This window comes from Tachypleus tridentatus, chromosome 11 (assembly GCF_004210375.1).
Source record: "Tachypleus tridentatus isolate NWPU-2018 chromosome 11, ASM421037v1, whole genome shotgun sequence".
NCBI lineage: Eukaryota > Metazoa > Arthropoda > Merostomata > Xiphosura > Limulidae > Tachypleus > Tachypleus tridentatus.
Window position 1 is genome coordinate 26,774,805 of NC_134835.1, and position 21,193 is coordinate 26,795,997.

Below are 21,193 nucleotides of genomic sequence, written 5' to 3' on the forward strand. Positions count from 1 at the left end.
GAAAACTGCAAAACGATTAAGTCTACATATTGGATTAAATTTATAGTAAGACAAGTATATTATTGGCTTTTGAATTTTAATGCATGGTCATGTTCTGACACAACATTGCTCTTGAATTCATATTTGTACACTATGCATTTTGCAAAATAAAAACAAACTATTTTTTATTTAGAAAATATAGAATGGGATGACAAGTGACAGTTTAAATGAAATTTTAATTAGAAAAATATTGTGGTAATTCCCAAACTTTTCTGGAAAGAAAGAGGGAAAGAGATATTTTGTTATTGATAATAATTCGATTTAGAAAATAATACAAATTAAAATGAAATATGCTTTAAGTATTTTCTTTTGTGTTTCAGTATATTTACAGTAATCGACCCCTGTTGATTTGAGTGTAAACAAATATCAAACTATGCCTTATAGGCTTGGAGATTGGTTTCTTAAAAATACAGTATGTCGAATGTTGAATTACGAGTAAGTAATATATTTTATCTTTTTTTTTTTTTAGCTTTAAGTTTAAAATCGAAGAATGTATTCTATTCAGTAGACAAACGATCATGTGCATGTTATAATTCATTATCAGTAATAAGCAACTTGTCATTTGTTTAGGCGTAGGCACTAAGGCTTATCCATATTTCCAAACGTAAATTTAATTATAATTTAGTATTTTGATGTCCTGATTTTTTAAATTTTAATCTTAGGTTTTACATACGGACTAATCACAATAAAACTGTAGAATCTGCTTAAAACATACAACATTTTTGGAGACCTTTTTCAAAAATTGATGTGCATTATATAATTGGTTAAATACGAAGTAGGTTACTCTTACAAATAATGAAGTTATAATACTGTTTTACTTAGTAAGTTTTAAAATACGTTACCAGCCAGTATCTGTCATTCTAGTAAGCGACGATTTGGTTGGACCGAAGTTGTTGTGGGCTTGTATATATGAGCCTCACCATGTTAACTGTTTTAAGATAGATTGTCATTCCTTTTAATTTTGGTTTGTCATCTACATTTTTGTGAGTAACTGAGATGATAAAGTATTCCTAGTATTGTTTCTACAGCTGTTCCCTTTCATAAAATTGTGAATTGTAATTTTTACATTCAATACAGGTTTAATTTACAGTCATGTGAGTGTTGTATACTTTACAGAAAGTATTTTTATTCAAATAAAAATTATAGTTTTAAATTTTAAACTGCTTTTATCATCACTTTTAGACTAATATTTGATTCTCTTATAACATATAAACTATATTCTATGAAGAAAAATATCTGTTTTAAAGTGTGTGAATTGCTATATGTTCAGTAAGCAGTTCAAGTAAGAAAATGGTGTGTATTTAAATGTTTTTTTTCATGGTTTTAATTCATGTTATCAATTAAAATAAGTTATGTAGCTTTGTGAATTGCTATATGTTCAGAAAGTAGGTCAAGTAGTGATAAGAAAATAGCATGTATTTAAATGTTTTTTTTTCATGGTTTTAATTCATGCTATCAAATACAATAACTTGTGTAGCTTTTTGGATACTGAGTAACATTGAAAATGATTAAGTAAAGAGACTCTATGAACCTTTCATGTTTAGAAGATGAGAAAATGAAATTCACTGTATCCATATTTTTATTAGCCTGATGTAAGGGTTTCACTCATGCAAATCTATTTGTTTGTATTTTGCACCTCATGACTTGCAAAGTTTCGTTTTTTGTATTTTTGTGATAAAATGAAGAAAAGTAAAATATGATTTTTCCATATTAAAATTACGATAGGTTAGAAAGCAAGATGAAACACCACAGCATTATCGCTTATTATTTTAATACTTTTTTATTTAGTGGAGGTTTCATATTAAGAAGAGTGTGTAAATAGCAGACTAGAAACCAGTATTGAATTCTCCAAACTATTTAGTTTCGTTGTGCTGTTTTATGTTATTTCCTGATATGTAATTTGATTGAAACTAATTATTTTTTATAGCAAATGGTCCTCAGCTTCAGAGTGTCTGAGCTACAAGTTCTTTTGGGATTTGCTGGAAGGAATAAGTCTGGAAAAAAACAGGAATTACAGTATCGGGCCTTAGAACTTCTCAAGCACAGATCTACACCTATAAATATGAAAATCCAGCAGCTACATAAGTAAGAAAAAGGTTTTGTTTAGTTTTAATTATGTTGAACTGGTAGGGAACCTGGGTGATAACTTTAGTTCTTGGTTGTCCACGTGTAACCTGGGTGATAACTTTAGTTCTTGGTTGTCCACGTGTAACCTGGGTGATAACTTTAGTTCTTGGTTGTCCACGTGTAACCTGGGTCATAACTTTAGTTCTTGGTTGTCCACGTCTTTCTTCTTTACATGGAGATGTTTTGTCACATTTGAATTTACTTGTGTGAGGTCATAGAATTCTGTTTTTTTTTTGTTGTGCTCTTATATTCTGGTTCTTGTACATGGTGGATTTGTTCTTTTATATTTGTTAACTTTTTCAGTATGTATGTTTTTCTGTAGTTTTACAGTGCTTAAAATTACTTTGGTAACCTGTAAAAACTGAACATTTGTGACTGTTTTTTTAAGTTGTTAATCTAAATTAACTAATTTGTTGATTTTGTAACTTATAAGTAACTTGATAAAATTGTCTTGTTAAGAAACTTTCTAATTAATTGTTATTGTTACATTCCAAGTATTTAACGTTGAGAAAGTAGTGCTAATTCTAGAATTGCTTTCAGACTCTGTTTTGTATGTAAGATACTTTGGTTTTGTGCTAAAACGTTCATGATTATTGGTGTGGTTTCTGTCTTGATAGGTTGTGCAGGTGTGGAAAGTATTTTGGAGATGCTCCTACAGGTGTTTTATAATTTTTCTCTTGAATGGTTGATTGATATAGATGTTTGATATAATTTCTTTTCAGTAAACCGTTCTATATATGGTTATTTAGCGTCGCGCTAAACATGCTCGCCCTCCCAGCCGTGGGAGCGTATAATGTGACGGTCAATCCCACTATTCGTTGGTAAAAGAGTAGCCCAAGAGTTGGCGGTGGGTGGTGATGACTAGCTGCCTTTCCTCTAGTCTTACACTGCAAAATTAGGGATGGCTAGCACAGATAGCCCTCGAGTAGCTTTGTGCGAAATTCCAAAAACAAACAAAACAACAAACAAACTTTATTAATAGTTAACAACAAATCTAAAACAGCAATGATCACTTGTACTTAGATCTTCTGTTTCTGTCCTCTCAATCATTTCTTTATTAATAGTTAACAACAAATCTAAAACAGCATTGTTCCTATTAAGTTCCTGAAACAACTGGTGAAGAAATACGTCTTGTTCCGTTTTCAAAAGCCTTTTATATCATGATTTGATCCTTGGCATTTCTCAATCTATATGCATGTAATTAAAATAACTCGTAGTTATGACTTAATAAACAGGTGAAATTTTAATCTCATTGTAAAGTTTCTCAGTAATTTCATCTGTATTATGTGATGGTCCATAACAAATTATCACTAAAAGTTTTTCCTTCTTTATTCACTAATATAAATTTTGATGGATTAAAACTTCTTGCTGTTATCTTTTATATTCTCAACTTCAACGGGTCATAACTTGCATTTTAAGTATAAAGCCACTCCACCTCATCTGTTTAGTACCCTGTCCTCATTAAATAACCCATTTAACCCTTACCACTGTCTAGACCTAGTTTATAACTCTTTACAGCTGAATTGTAGCCCTTGGAAACAAGTTAGCCCGACTCTATTTATATATAAACCATCCATTCCCAAAAGCTCCTTTTTGTCTACTGAATTGATTCCATAAGTCCACCCACTCAATCTACCCATTTTTACATATTAACCTAAGCCTAGCATTCAGTCCTAGTAACCTATTTATAATTTCACCACCAAAACTACTTCTCTGATTTATCTAAAAAAAATTAAGATGTGGTCTTTGTCCATAAATGCTTTTAACAACCTCTGTACTCATCCACGTTTCTCTGACCTACCTTTCACAAATAACAAAATCTGCATTATTGCTAATCCCATTTATTATATTACTTGCTCTGTCAGTTACATTCACCACCCATACACCTAGAAAGTATAATCTAATTATTCTTACTCTTATTACCTCTTAGACAATCCTGTCCACAAGTATTTTCCAAGAATCATTTACAACTATAACTTCTAAGTTTGTCATCCATATCCTTCTCTGTTCCCTTTTTTCCTCATTTGTACAAACCAAGGGCTGAAATCTGTTGCTCAATATAACACGCTCATTACATTTAAACCCACTACTTTTAGCCCTTCTAGTACTATTTCTAACTTCCTGAAAGTTGTTATTAGCTGATGTATTTCTTACATGTAAAAACTTAAGGTCCTTTTGAAATCCTGCTGTCATTTACCACAGTTTGCACTTCTAATCTGTTAAGGTTGGAGATATGTAATTTTATGTACTTTGGTAAACTCAAGATTTTGTTTCGGGGATGGTTGTTCCATTGTGGGATTATATTGTTTTAAATATATGCTTTTATCTGCTCTTTGTGATGACGTAAGCTGAGGTCTTTGGGTAGTTTCTTGTACATTCTGTAGCTGATAATTAACTACTGGTTGTGGTTTATTAGTACAGTGTAATTTCCTTTACCTGATGGAAGTGGGACGTTTTTATTTTAGTTGGTACAAAAATGTTTGTCTTAGATAGGAATTAGCTGTAAATATTACTTGATCATAAAATGATCTACATTTTAAATATGGATATAAGAAACAAAGATGTTTCTCTAAACAGGCAAAGGTTTCCACCCAGTACATCGGTCATAAATTCTGTTGACCCATGCCATCTGTATGGTGCTCTGCCTACTCTTCCACATATTACAGGACTAGATGAGTCAATCACTGGAAATCAAATGGTACCTCGTAACAGCCTTTACTATGACTACACTTCTCCCAAGCATGCTGTTTCCAGTGATCAAAGTCTCTATAATATGGGCAAATACCCACTGCACTCGGATGTTCGCCTGAAACCTTTACCATTCTATGATGTCGTTGCAGAACTGCTCAGACCAAGTAGTTTATGTGAGTATATTGCACAGAAAAGTGTTTTTCTGGTTGGTAAGTCATAAACAGTGAATAAACATGTTGTTGTTAGAGCTCTGCCCTAATTACCTTGCACTTATCAACACTACTCATGTGTGTAATTTACATGTTGTTGTTAGAGCTCTGCCCTAATTACCTTGCACTTATCAACACTACTCATATGTGTAATTTACATGTTGTTGTTAGAGCTCTGCCCTAATTACCTTGCACTTATCAACACTACTCATATGTGTAATTTACATGTTGTTGTTAGAGCTCTGCCCTAATTACCTTGCACTTATCAACACTACTCATATGTGTAATTTACATGTTGTTGTTAGAGCTCTGCCCTAATTACCTTACACTTATCAACACTACTCATATGTGTAATTTACATGTTTTTGTTAGAGCTCTGCCCTAATTACCTTGCACTTATCAACACCACTACCATATGTGTAATTTACATGTTTTTGTTAGAGCCTGCCCCAATTACCTTGCACTTATCAACACTACTCATATGTGTAATTTACATGTTGTTGTTAGAGCTCTGCCCTAATTACCTTGCACTTATCAACACTACTCATATGTGTAATTTACATGTTTTTGTTAGAGCTCTGCCCTAATTACCTTGCACTTATCAACACTACTCATATGTGTAATTTACATGTTTTTGTTAGAGCTCTGCCCTAATTACCTTGTAACTTATCAACACCTACTCATATGTGTAATTTACATGTTGTTGTTAGAGCTCTGCCCCAATTACCTTGCACTTATCAACACTACTCATATGTGTAATTTACATGTTGTTGTTAGAGCTCTGCCCTAATTACCTTGCACTTATCAACACTACTCATGTGTGTAATTTACATGTTGTTGTTAGAGCTCTGCCCTAATTACCTTGCACTTATCAACACTACTCATATGTGTAATTTACGTGTTGTTGTTAGAGCTCTGCCCTAATTACCTTGCACTTATCAACACTACTCATATGTGTAATTTACATGTTTTTGTTAGAGCTCTGCCCTAATTACCTTGCACTTATCAACACTACTCATGTGTAATTTACATGTTTTTGTTAGAGCTCTGCCCTAATTACCTTGCACTTATCAACACTACTCATATGTGTAATTTACATGTTGTTGTTAGAGCTCTGCCCTAATTACCTTGCACTTATCAACACTACTCATATGTGTAATTTACATGTTGTTGTTAGAGCTCTGCCCTAATTACCTTGCACTTATCAACACCACTCCATGTGTAATTTACATGTTTTGTTAGAGCTCTGCCCTAATTACCTTGCACTTATCAACACTACTCATGTGTAATTTACATGTTTTTGTTAGAGCTCTGCCCTAATTACCTTGCACTTATCAACACTACTCATATGTGTAATTTACATGTTGTTGTTAGAGCTCTGCCCTAATTACCTTGCACTTATCAACACTACTCATGTGTGTAATTTACATGTTGTTGTTAGAGCTCTGCCCTAATTACCTTGCACTTATCAACACTACTCATGTGTGTAATTTACATGTTGTTGTTAGAGCTCTGCCCTAATTACCTTGCACTTATCAACACTACTCATGTGTGTAATTTACATGTTGTTGTTAGAGCTCTGCCCTAATTACCTTGCACTTATCAACACTACTCATGTGTAATTTACATGTTTTTGTTAGAGCTCTGCCCTAATTACCTTGCACTTATCAACACTACTCATATGTGTAATTTACATGTTTTTGTTAGAGCTCTGCCCCTAATTACCTTGCACTTATCAACACTACTCATATGTGTAATTTACATGTTTTTGTTAGAGCTCTGCCCTAATTACCTTGCACATATCAACACTACTCATGTGTAATTTACATGTTTTTGTTAGAGCTCTGTCCTAATTACCTTGCACTTATCAACACTACTCATATGTGTAATTTACATGTTGTTGTTAGAGCTCTGCCCTAATTACCTTGCACTTATCAACACTACTCATGTGTGTAATTTACATGTTGTTGTTAGAGCTCTGCCCTAATTACCTTGCACTTATCAACACTACTCATGTGTGTAATTTACATGTTGTTGTTAGAGCTCTGCCCTAATTACCTTGCACTTATCAACACTACTCATGTGTGTAATTTACATGTTGTTGTTAGAGCTCTGCCCTAATTACCTTGCACTTATCAACACTACTCATGTGTGTAATTTACATGTTGTTGTTAGAGCTCTGCCCCTAATTACCTTGCACTTATCAACACTACTCATGTGTGTAATTTACATGTTGTTGTTAGAGCTCTGCCCCTAATTACCTTGCACTTATCAACACTACTCATGTGTAATTTACATGTTGTTGTTAGAGCTCTGCCCTAATTACCTTGCACTTATCAACACTACTCATGTGTAATTTACATGTTTTTGTTAGAGCTCTGCCCTAATTACCTTGCACTTATCAACACCACCATATGTGTAATTTACATGTTTTTGTTAGAGCTCTGCCCTAATTACCTTGCACTTATCAACACTACTCATATGTGTAATTTACATGTTTTTGTTAGAGCTCTGCCCTAATTACCTTGCACTTATCAACACTACTCATGTGTAATTTACATGTTTTGTTAGAGCTCTGCCCCTAATTACCTTGCACTTATCAACACCACTCATATGTGTAATTTACATGTTGTTGTTAGAGCTCTGCCCTAATTACCTTGCACTTATCAACACTACTCATGTGTGTAATTTACATGTTGTTGTTAGAGCTCTGCCCTAATTACCTTGCACTTATCAACACTACTCATGTGTGTAATTTACATGTTGTTGTTAGAGCTCTGCCCCTAATTACCTTGCACTTATCAACACCACTCATGTGTGTAATTTACATGTTGTTGTTAGAGCTCCTGCCCCAATTACCTTGCACTTATCAACACTACTCATGTGTGTAATTTACATGTTGTTGTTAGAGCTCTGCCCCAATTACCTTGCACTTATCAACACCACCATGTGTAATTTACATGTTGTTGTTAGAGCTCTGCCCCTAATTACCTTGCACTTATCAACACTACTCATGTGTGTAATTTACATGTTGTTGTTAGAGCTCTGCCCTAATTACCTTGCACCTATCAACACCACTCATATGTGTAATTTACATGTTTTGTTAGAGCTCTGCCCCAATTACCTTGCACTTATCAACACTACCATATGTGTAATTTACATGTTTTTGTTAGAGCTCTGCCCTAATTACCTTGCACTTATCAACACTACTCATATGTGTAATTTACATGTTTTGTTAGAGCTCTGCCCCATTACCTTGCACATATCAACACTACTCATGTGTAATTTACATGTTTTTGTTAGAGCTCTGCCCCTAATTACCTTGCACTTATCAACACTACTCATATGTGTAATTTACATGTTGTTGTTAGAGCTCTGCCCCTAATTACCTTGCACTTATCAACACTACCATGTGTGTAATTTACATGTTGTTGTTAGAGCTCTGCCCCTAATTACCTTGCACCTTATCAACACTACTCATGTGTGTAATTTACATGTTGTTGTTAGAGCTCTGCCCTAATTACCTTGCACTTATCAACACTACTCATGTGTGTAATTTACATGTTGTTGTTAGAGCTCTGCCCTAATTACCTTGCACTTATCAACACTACTCATGTGTGTAATTTACATGTTGTTGTTAGAGCTCCTGCCCTAATTACCTTGCACTTATCAACACTACTCATGTGTAATTTACATGTTGTTGTTAGAGCTCTGCCCCAATTACCTTGCACTTATCAACACTACTCATGTGTAATTTACATGTTTTTGTTAGAGCTCTGCCCTAATTACCTTGCACTTATCAACACTACTCATATGTGTAATTTACATGTTTTTGTTAGAGCTCTGCCCTAATTACCTTGCACTTATCAACACTACTCATATGTGTAATTTACATGTTTTTGTTAGAGCTCTGCCCTAATTACCTTGCACTTATCAACACCACTCATGTGTAATTTACATGTTTTGTTAGAGCTCTGCCCCAATTACCTTGCACTTATCAACACTACTCATATGTGTAATTTACATGTTGTTGTTAGAGCTCTGCCCCAATTACCTTGCACTTATCAACACCACTCATGTGTGTAATTTACATGTTGTTGTTAGAGCTCTGCCCCAATTACCTTGCACCTATCAACACCACTCATATGTGTAATTTACATGTTTTTGTTAGAGCTCTGCCCCAATTACCTTGCACATATCAACACTACTCATGTGTAATTTACATGTTTTTGTTAGAGCTCTGTCCTAATTACCTTGCACTTATCAACACTACTCATATGTGTAATTTACATGTTGTTGTTAGAGCTCTGCCCCTAATTACCTTGCACTTATCAACACTACATGTGTGTAATTTACATGTTGTTGTTAGAGCTCTGCCCTAATTACCTTGCACTTATCAACACTACTCATGTGTGTAATTTACATGTTGTTGTTAGAGCTCTGCCCTAATTACCTTGCACTTATCAACACTACTCATGTGTGTAATTTACATGTTGTTGTTAGAGCTCTGCCCTAATTACCTTGCACTTATCAACACTACTCATGTGTGTAATTTACATGTTGTTGTTAGAGCTCTGCCCTAATTACCTTGCACCTTATCAACACTACTCATGTGTGTAATTTACATGTTGTTGTTAGAGCTCTGCCCTAATTACCTTGCACTTATCAACACCACTCATGTGTAATTTACATGTTGTTGTTAGAGCTCTGCCCCAATTACCTTGCACTTATCAACACTACTCATGTGTAATTTACATGTTTTGTTAGAGCTCTGCCCCAATTACCTTGCACTTATCAACACCACTCATATGTGTAATTTACATGTTTTTGTTAGAGCTCTGCCCCAATTACCTTGCACTTATCAACACCTACTCATGTGTAATTTACATGTTTTGTTAGAGCTCTGCCCCTAATTACCTTGCACTTATCAACACTACTCATGTGTAATTTACATGTTTTTGTTAGAGCTCTGCCCTAATTACCTTGCACTTATCAACACTACTCATATGTGTAATTTACATGTTGTTGTTAGAGCTCTGCCCTAATTACCTTGCACTTATCAACACCACTCATGTGTGTAATTTACATGTTGTTGTTAGAGCTCTGCCCTAATTACCTTGCACTTATCAACACCACTCATGTGTGTAATTTACATGTTGTTGTTAGAGCTCTGCCCCAATTACCTTGCACTTATCAACACTACTCATGTGTGTAATTTACATGTTGTTGTTAGAGCTCTGCCCTAATTACCTTGCACTTATCAACACCACTCATGTGTGTAATTTACATGTTGTTGTTAGAGCTCTGCCCTAATTACCTTGCACTTATCAACACTACTCATATGTGTAATTTACATGTTGTTGTTAGAGCTCTGCCCCAATTACCTTGCACTTATCAACACTACTCATGTGTGTAATTTACATGTTGTTGTTAGAGCTCCTGCCCTAATTACCTTGCACTTATCAACACTACTCATATGTGTAATTTACATGTTTTTGTTAGAGCTCTGCCCCTAATTACCTTGCACTTATCAACACTACCATATGTGTAATTTACATGTTTTTGTTAGAGCTCTGCCCCTAATTACCTTGCACTTATCAACACTACTCATATGTGTAATTTACATGTTTTTGTTAGAGCTCTGCCCCTAATTACCTTGCACATATCAACACTACTCATGTGTAATTTACATGTTGTTGTTAGAGCTCTGCCCCTAATTACCTTGCACTTATCAACACTACTCATGTGTGTAATTTACATGTTGTTGTTAGAGCTCTGCCCTAATTACCTTGCACTTATCAACACTACTCATGTGTGTAATTTACATGTTGTTGTTAGAGCCTGCCCTAATTACCTTGCACCTTATCAACACCACTCATGTGTGTAATTTACATGTTGTTGTTAGAGCTCTGCCCCAATTACCTTGCACTTATCAACACTACTCATGTGTGTAATTTACATGTTGTTGTTAGAGCTCTGCCCCTAATTACCTTGCACTTATCAACACTACTCATGTGTGTAATTTACATGTTGTTGTTAGAGCTCTGCCCTAATTACCTTGCACTTATCAACACTACTCATGTGTAATTTACATGTTTTGTTAGAGCTCTGCCCTAATTACCTTGCACTTATCAACACTACCATATGTGTAATTTACATGTTTTGTTAGAGCTCTGCCCTAATTACCTTGCACTTATCAACACCACTCATATGTGTAATTTACATGTTTTTGTTAGAGCTCTGCCCTAATTACCTTGCACTTATCAACACTACTCATATGTGTAATTTACATGTTTTTGTTAGAGCTCTGCCCTAATTACCTTGCACTTATCAACACTACTCATGTGTAATTTACATGTTTTTGTTAGAGCTCTGCCCTAATTACCTTGCACTTATCAACACTACTCATGTGTGTAATTTACATGTTGTTGTTAGAGCTCTGCCCTAATTACCTTGCACTTATCAACACCACCATGTGTGTAATTTACATGTTGTTGTTAGAGCTCTGCCCCAATTACCTTGCACTTATCAACACCACCATGTGTGTAATTTACATGTTGTTGTTAGAGCTCTGCCCTAATTACCTTGCACCCTTATCAACACTACTCATGTGTGTAATTTACATGTTGTTGTTAGAGCTCTGCCCCAATTACCTTGCACCTATCAACACCACTCATGTGTGTAATTTACATGTTGTTGTTAGAGCTCTGCCCCAATTACCTTGCACTTATCAACACTACTCATGTGTGTAATTTACATGTTGTTGTTAGAGCCTGCCCTAATTACCTTGCACTTATCAACACTACTCATGTGTGTAATTTACATGTTGTTGTTAGAGCTCTGCCCTAATTACCTTGCACTTATCAACACTACTCATGTGTGTAATTTACATGTTGTTGTTAGAGCTCTGCCCTAATTACCTTGCACTTATCAACACTACTCATATGTGTAATTTACATGTTGTTGTTAGAGCTCTGCCCTAATTACCTTGCACTTATCAACACTACTCATATGTGTAATTTACATGTTGTTGTTAGAGCTCTGCCCTAATTACCTTGCACTTATCAACACTACTCATATGTGTAATTTAGACAGGCTGCCACCAGAAACCTCTTTCTGTCCATAATTTGAAGGCTCTTAACAAAAGATGTTATTACTACCATTTTTGAACATATCCTTGTAATTTCAATGTTTCTTATTTTTGCGTGATAACTTGTGCATCCATATTTTATAAATTGTGTTATATTCTCATGAACTGATAATTGTCGTCACATTCTCAGAAGATGTAATTGCGAACTACATGTATACTGTGTTACGTTTATGTTTACATGTCTTTATTTTCCACATTATGTGAACAGACCTGGCAAGCTCCTCGAGTCTTAGGGGAGTCCTGAAAAAGTCCCAGAAATAAATATATAATTTTCAGTTTTGTTCCATAGGTTTTGAGTTTTTCAATAAAATCAATCATTAACATATTTTTATAGCTAAAATTAATTTATTCTGTTGGGATAACTGTATACAATGTTTCTAATATCCTTAAGAAGCACGGTGACTGATTTAACAAATTTTTACAAAAATCTGAATGTGCTAATTAGTATAGAATTGTGCTTCCACCTAAAATATCTTTGAATGTTCTAGACTTTATTGGTTATTTACTTCACAATGGTTTTAAAACTCTCTGTAGCCAAAGATACATGGATCTCAATGTTTAAAAACACAGTTCCGAACACTATTTTAATGAAAGTTTTGCTGGTATATTGGCTTTCTTGGATAAAAAATCAAAATTAAAAAGTACATTAGCTTTACAAGTTTATATGAAAGTTGTTAATATTTTAATAATGAGATGTGATAAACAAATGCATTTACATAAATATAATTGCATGTGTTCCCTTAAAAATTGAAAATTTTATTTTGTCAAAATGTGTCTTGTCTGTCCACACACGTTGGCCAACAATATGTTTAGTTGTCAATGTCTTTGAAATTTCTGAGTATTGCTTAATTTTACGTCCAGGTGGGTTAAGACATTTGACTCGTAATTCCAGGGTCGCAGGTTCGAATCCCCATCACGCCAGTCTTGCTCATCCTTTCAGCTGTGGGGGCATTATAATGTGATGGTCAATCTAACTATTCATTGGTAAAAAGAGTAGCCCAAGAGATTGCAGTAGCTGGTGATGACTAGCTGCCTTTCTTCTAGTCTTACACAGCTAGCCCTCGTGTAGCTTTGTGCAAAATTCCAAAACAAACAAACAAAAACAATTTTATGTTAAATTACAGCATTAATTCAGAGGTAAAGGACAGTGATAAGTACTGTAGCTTATCTTAAAGCATTAACCATTAAAACTCACTGACTTTGTTCTCCCAAGGATAAAGTGCTGAATTAATTGAAAATCTCATCGTATCAAATTGTTAAAATCATTTGCCATTGAAGAAGTTTTCTACTTTACTAAAAAATATCTCAACCATTTATATCTATCTTCAGGCAAAAATACAACAACAAAAGAGGTGAAGTGTAATAGATTTGTTGACACACTTTTCCTTATACAGATATTTAGGGTGTTGTTGGATTGGCTCAAAACCTTGTGTATATTGTGAACTGTGTTGTCTGAGCATTTGTCTGTCACCCAGTTGTGACAGTTGCTTACTGTGCTGCACTTTAAACAGTTGTGCATGCAGATAAACCTCAACATTCACTTCTGAAATGATAGGAGAAAAGTTACCAATAACATTGATGACAAATTTTATTTAACAAGCAGGATGTTCTACACCAGGGGTGTGCAACATTTTTCGTCGGTGGGCCATATAACCAACTTCATCAATCAAGCGGGGCCACTTAAAAAACAAGCTTATTCGTGTACATGCACAATAAATTAAAAAAAATTCTCAAAATGCAAGCAATAATATTTTATATTTTTGCATGAGTGATCATTTTAGTGCGACACTTGAAATTTAGAGTCCTTGCAGAGCTTGTCAATATCAGCTTTGACAGAAGTGGTTGCCACTCTTAACTGACTGGTCAAATGTTCATCAGTCAGCTGACTTCTACATTTGGTTTTGATGAGCTTCATTTTGGAGAAAATTGCTCACAGCAGTAGGTGCTACCAAAAAGGGAGGCAATTCTTTGTGCATGACGGACAAATTGGGAAACTTTTCACGCACACAGAGTTTGTAAAAGTCTAGCAAACTGTTTTCAGAGAATTTCCTTTAGTGTCCATGTCAGCCTGCAGTTCAATGAGTTCCATTTGGCAATCATCAGGACTGTCTTCCACTGCCAAATCAAAAGGTTGAGCTAACAATTTCAATCTAATTTCAGTTTGTCTGAAATCTGGAAATCTGTTTGCAAACTCATCATGCAGCTTTTGTACACTGGTTCCATTTTTGGTGCAATCCAGATTAGAAATTCCAGTTTCCTGGTTGCAAGACATGTAAAATGGGTCAATATGGCTCTTCTCAACTGAACCTGGAAAAGTTCCAATTTCTTCTCAAAAGCACAAATATGCTCAAACAACTTATTCACAAGTTGACTTTTCCCTTGTAGTTTTAAGTTTAAATCAGACAGATGCTGTGTAATGTCTGTGAGGAATGCTAAGTCATTCAGCCAGTTCTCATTGCTCAAGAAGTCCACATTCTGACGCTTGCTCTCCATGAAGAACTTAATCTCCTCTCAGATTCCAGAATCTCTTCAAAGTAGCAGCTCTACTAAGCCAACATACAGCAGAGAAGTACAAAACATCTGAATACTCACTGTCCAGCTCATCTAAAAAAGTTTTAAATTGTCGATGATTTAATCCTCGTGTTCGAATATAATTTACGCATTGGACAACAGTTTTCATGACTTCTGCAAAATCCAGAACTTTGGTGCACAAGCTCTCTTGGTGAATAATGCAATGGCTTACAACCACGTCTTGTGCTCCAATTGCAGTTAGAAATTTCTTGGTGAATCCATTTGTCCTACCTGTCATGGAAGGAGCACCATCTGTTGTAACACCACATAATTTATAAGGATTCAGTTCAAACTTTTCTACAACCTTAAGCACTTGTTCACAAATATCCTGTCCTGTGGTTGTGGAGGAAAGGCTTGCCATATCTAAAACCTCTTCGAAAACATCAAAGCCTGCAGTAACAGCTCTGATGAAAATGACAAGTTGGGATGTGTCATTGATATCAGTGCTTTCATCCAAAGCCAGACTGAAAGCTTCACACGAATTCAATCTCTCTTTCAAAGTTTCTTTGATGTCCTCTGAAAGATCTTTTGTCCCATGTGGAGACAGTAAAGCGGAAAGGCTAGTTTGCTCCACCAAATATTTTTCTCTGGACATGCATATTCTGTGAATATTGTTAAACAATTTTAATAAATTCTCCATCACTGAAAGGGTTTCCCTTTTCTGCCATACATTCACAAAGCTTAAAACTCAGTTTTGTCACCAGTTCTGAATTTTTCTTGAAAGTGGTAAAACACCTTGTTGCTTTTCAATGGATGTTTTAAATGTTCAATTTTGTCCTTTCGTGCCTGACCAACAATTTCATCAAACTGGGAGGAGTGCTTAGTTGCGTAATGTCGCTTAATATTGTACTCTTTCATGACTGCAATTGTAGTTTGACAGACGAGGCAGACAACACCTTGATTATGTGGGACAACAAGATATTTTGTGCACCATTCACTGTTGAATAACCTTCCCTCATCATCAATTTTTCGTTTCTTAACTGCTGACATTTTACTAGCCCTGAAATCAAAACAAAAATTATTCTCACGAAAATAGCAAAGTAGAAAAAACATAGAATTTATTTACACATGGAACCTCTTATGGACAGAAACACATGTTTCTAAATTGGCATCCCGATCATAGCCTTCCGGTACTTAAATTAATTGAGAATAGCAAAATACAGTGTGACCTCGCCTATTCGCGGTTCGCCATTCGCGGCCCCGCATATTCGCGGGTTATGCGCGAACTGCGTTTTGTAGGTCACAGAGACTGAAAGGGCTTTTCGAGGAGATTTCTGTTGTATTTACTCAATCAAGCCGTTTTATCAATTGTCGTCTTCACCAAACAAGATTGACTGCTATTGGCTGACTGCCTCAGCTTCCCAACAACGCAAACGGCAAAGCACAGCCCGGTAACGCACGGTACAATTTAGTGAAATACATAACAGTATGCAATATTGCTACATTATTACTGCATCAATGAGTATAAGTATCATTAGTGTTTGGGAAGCATTTCATATAGTATATAATCGCATACATATACGTTTTAAAACTGCGTCCAATATTCGCGGTTTTTCGCTATTCGCGGGAGGGTAAAGAACGTAACCCCCGCGAATAACGAGGTCACACTGTACATAGAATCAGATGCATCTGAAAGCAAAAATTTTAATAAATTCAGTAAAGTCACAACAATATGCTAAATAATAATCAATTTACCTTCAATCTTTTGTAGTAACTGTAAAAGGTAATAAAATTTCACCAATAATGAATGACGGACAGCAGAGGTTGGGGAAAATTGTCGCCAGCGGGCGAAGGCGAGGTTCAGGACATGACGTTGAGTCGTAGACAATAGTGCTAGTGCACGTCACCTATTCATGCCCTAAGGAGGCCGACCAATCGAATTCGGCCTGCTCCTCTCTAGCAAAGATAATTTTAGAAGTTTGTCGAGTCGAAGCCTGGGAATCCCGTAGGATCGATGCTTTTAAAAATATTCCATTTGCGTTGGATTACAGATCAGGCCACATGGTTAGATTACAACAACTAGGGCCACACTAAATGGCTTGGCGGGCCGGGTTGTGGCCCGCGGGCCGCCTGTTGCACACCCCTGTTCTACACTAAACTGTCAGGAATTAACCACACTATCATTCACATTTCAAAATGTGGTGTAACTTAAAATAATTGTTGAGCATTTAAGTTGTGCTGAGAACCACTGAACAATAACATATGGTAAATTACATTTCAAAATGTGGTGTAACTTAAAGAATAAAAAATGTAGTTTTACCATATTTATTGTTCAGTGGTTCTCAGCACAACTTAAATGCTCAACAATTATTTTTCTTGTGGTGGTGGTATAAATAGGTCACAACTTTGGCTCTGAGTGAAACTTAAAGTGTACCACAATTAATTTTTTTAAAGTCCATGAAGTAATTTAAGATCATAGATTAAATTAAATTTTTTACGTAACTGGGGATGAATATCTTTATTAGATAAACTCAAATTTATCACATCACGGGATGGGTGCTTCTACTTATAATCTCATATTCTTTTATGTTGTGAATTCATATTGTTTTTGTTTGGAGTCAGAGAGATGCTTTTGGTAATAATTACTGTTCAATTCAGACTTTTATGTCATCAATAAATAACAAACATGAGTGGAATAAATGTACCTTTGCCTATAACTTTACACATACAGATACACAAATTTGCCAAAGAAGGTTTCACCAGCCCAGCTCACAGTTAAAGCAGTCATTGAGGTCAGTAACCAATTGTTAAGGAAATCACAGAGCTCATGAGTGATTAACTATATTGTGGAAGTGATCTGTAGGAAAAACAAAACATGTTAATTTTTTTGTTATGATTTTGTACCAGTTTTCTTAAAAATTTGAATAGGTATTTTGTTCTTAATTATACAAACATAAAAAATATTCAAGAAACAAATTCTTTTTTATCTCCTCTTGATTTTGTTAATTAAATCACTAAAATATGTTGATGTTAAACTTTTTTGAATCTTATAGGCCTCATATTTGTGACACATATCGACCAGTTTGTTTCTAAACCTTTGCCAGTTTTAAAGGCTTAAACCAGAAATTAAGTGAATCTTGTTCATTGGAATTTTCATATTATGAGATTTATTTCTACTTTTGAATTGGACTGATTTAAGAGTAAAAAAAAAGCTTTGAGTTATCGTCCTAGGAAGTGAGTGGAGATTTTTTTTAAAGTAAATGAGTATTACTTTCTTTTCTTAAGTGCCCAAAAAACCAGGGAGGTTCCAAGAAGATACCTTTGCTTTTCATATCACACCACAACAGGCTCACGATATAGCTATGTCAAGGTATGTTTTTTGCCTCTAAATCTGAATGTTTAACTTCATGGAAAATGAAGAAAGAAATTAATTTTACTTGTGGCTTGAAGTAAAAATTCATTTAGTTTTATGTTTTGCTTCAGCATTTGCCAAAGTGTGGGATTCAACTCCTTAAGGTTCACAAATGTTTTTTTTTTTTGGAGGGGGGCATGAGTGGTTAGGTTAGAGTCTGTAGTGTAATAATCCAAAATTTTGTTTTAATATATTTTTCATTGATGAAAGTAATAAATATTTACTACAACACATATTTTAATGTGTATCCATGTGTTACGTCTGATTTAAAAGAAAGGTAGGTGGTATAAGCAACCACATTTATTAAAGAGGAGTATGGATGGCAAATATTTGGAAAATGTTTCACTCAACCATTGTTTATAGAATGTAAAAACATTTTTGTAATAACTGGTTTTTCCCACAGTAATATGAGGTGTGTGTATGTATATACTGATAGACAGTGTATTCCCACTGCAATGTGGGTCCTACTTTGCAGTTACCTCCAAAACCTAGGATACATTTTGTAATTCCACATTGTAGCTTGTATCCTAGGATCTTTTTTTATTTTTTAAATGTGCAGTGTATTTTAAAAAAATTCATGATAACGTGTTTTGGTTTATAGCTTGAAAATTTTATGGTTATAATATAATTAACTGGAGGTTGGTATTTGCTGTTTTTAATGCAGCTCTTCTTCATGATTTTGTTTATTCATTTAACTTCATTTAGATGTAAATTATTTAATTTCACTAAAATATATATATACTTGAATTACAGAAGGTACATTTATGTTTCTCAGGAACAGTGATAACAGTAACTGTTACCTTATACATTTCACTTTCTTATTGCAAACTTTTTCTCTCATTGATAATATTAAGACTTCCCACAAGTACAAAAACTTTTCATTAATGCTGTAATTTTTATGGAATAGTAGATGACATATATTGAGTGTTTAAAGAAATATAACTTTCCAAAGTGTAATGTTTTTAACGTGACCAGGCTTACACACCAATATCATGGTCCCCGGTGGAGTAGCAGTAAGTCTTTGAACTTACGAAGCTAAAAACCAGAGGTTTGATTTCCTCCTCAGTGGACACAGCAGATATTCTGATGTGGCTTTGCTATTAGAAAAAAAACAAAATTCAACTTTTGAGATTATTTTGTTTTTGGTTTATGAACATGCTTAGCTTGACATAGACATTTACTAAGTTAGGTAGTTAGTGAGCATAATTCAAATGTTTTATTAGATTTTTCATGAAACATATTTGTTTCTTTCTTTTTCCCAAATACATTGTTATTATTAGTCTTATCTGATGATGGTATTTGAAGCTAATTTTAAAGTTAATACTTTGTGAGAGAAATTTTATCATAAACATTAGACTTGTTGGTTATGAGTGCTTAATATCCTTTCGGTTTTTAAACCGTAATCTGTCGGTTGTGGGATGTAATTATAAAAATAAGTTCTGGTTCATGTGAACTGTCAACAGATTTGTATTATATTATTATAGAGTCACTTGAGTAAGACAACTTCATGAAATAGATAAATCAGGTACACTTCAACAGTTTCTCTTAACGCTATGGATCGAGATTGAGTGATGACACTGTGATATTGAAGTATTGGACTCCTACTGCCTAGAGTTGTTACTACCCCGGATAACTGTGTTTGCATGCTTAGCCTTGCCAAAAATGTTTGAAAACATCATAAATGATATGTAAACATTCTTGATACAGTCATAACATGTAAACATTCTTGATACAGTCATGACGTGTGAACATTCTTGATACAGTCATGACGTGTGAACATTCTTGATACAGTCATAACATGTAAACATTCTTGATACAGTCATGACGTGAACATTCTTGATACAGTCATAATATGGAGAATAAACTGAAATGTAAAATAAATTGATGTCATTAAGAGTTTCATATGATTTTCTTGAACTGTTATGAACTTTGATGTGATACTATTATTTTTCCACCGATCAAAGTTTAATACATATATAAAACTGTCATTTTGAGTGTAAATGCTGGTGTTATGAAATATGTAGGCTTCAAGTTTCCACCATTCTTATTAAATCTTTTGAGAGAGTACTTGACAATTGTTTTTATTTTCTTAATGTGGAGTTTGGTAAACAAAGCTCATTGAAGGAAGGGGGGGTGCTTGGTTTTCACAAAACTTTAAAGTGTCATTTTTTTATGGGTTGGGTAAATTTAATTTATAATGTACTTCAACGTTAAGACTTTAAGAACTAGTATAATTGAGTTTATTTCAAACATTTTCTTCTGTGACTTTGTAGGTTGAAATTCTTGATATTAATTTTTGCATCTTTAAACAGTTATATCTAAGAAATTATAATGACCTTTGGAACTTGTTAAATATCTTTATCCTTTAGAACAGGGAGCAAAGATTATGGTATTCAAGTCCAGATGCGTTTTGCCTCCTTGAAACTACCTACGAACAGGAAGATAACTTTCCTCCAAGCATAAGGCCAGAGTCAACTCGAAAATGTGCTCTCTTCCTGTTAAGTATTGATACTGTGTTGTTCGTAAACAAAACCTTCTAGGTTTCAGTGTGCTGGCACTTGTTCAGAGCCTTTAAAACATTCCTTGTAAAGAAACTTTTACTAGTGGTTTAAAATTCACAACTTGGATATTTTAAACTTAAATTTCTTTTAAGTTATAACTCTTTGTTATCTTGGTATAAACAATATTCTTTGGTGTCTGTCAAGTACACAAGTCTAATTCTGCATACAAAAAGGCAGGTTTTACATATCTATAACCTTCAACTTGTTAAGATTAATTTATTCTTTTTGGCCTGCTGTTTATCCATTAAGGAAACTATTTATGATAAAGTGTGTAGTTTTAGATCTAATGATGAATATGTAAGGTTATGCTTATATTGATTTAGCTTAAGAGTGTACAACAAGCCTAAGGTGATTTTATTTAATATATATAACATAAAGGATGTTTTAGTTAAGAACCATTGTGTGTTAAAATTTAAAAGAAAACTGAAAATAAATACCAACACATTGTTAGTTATGTAATGTCATTAGTTCAAAAAAGTAAAATTATGATTTA

General features: G+C 34.3%; 1 protein-coding gene across 1 annotated transcript; it reads left to right on the forward strand.

Annotated features, from left to right (window-relative positions):
• The first annotated feature begins 4,708 nt into the window (after nt 1-4,708).
• LOC143231327 (E3 SUMO-protein ligase PIAS1-like) lies at nt 4,709-19,633 on the forward strand. The gene is made up of 3 exons (XM_076465875.1): nt 4,709-5,066; nt 18,013-18,097; nt 19,624-19,633. Exons 1-3 carry the CDS (start codon nt 4,709-4,711, stop codon nt 19,631-19,633), a joined length of 453 nt encoding a protein of 150 aa, XP_076321990.1.
• Nucleotides 19,634-21,193: the final 1,560 nt, after the last annotated feature.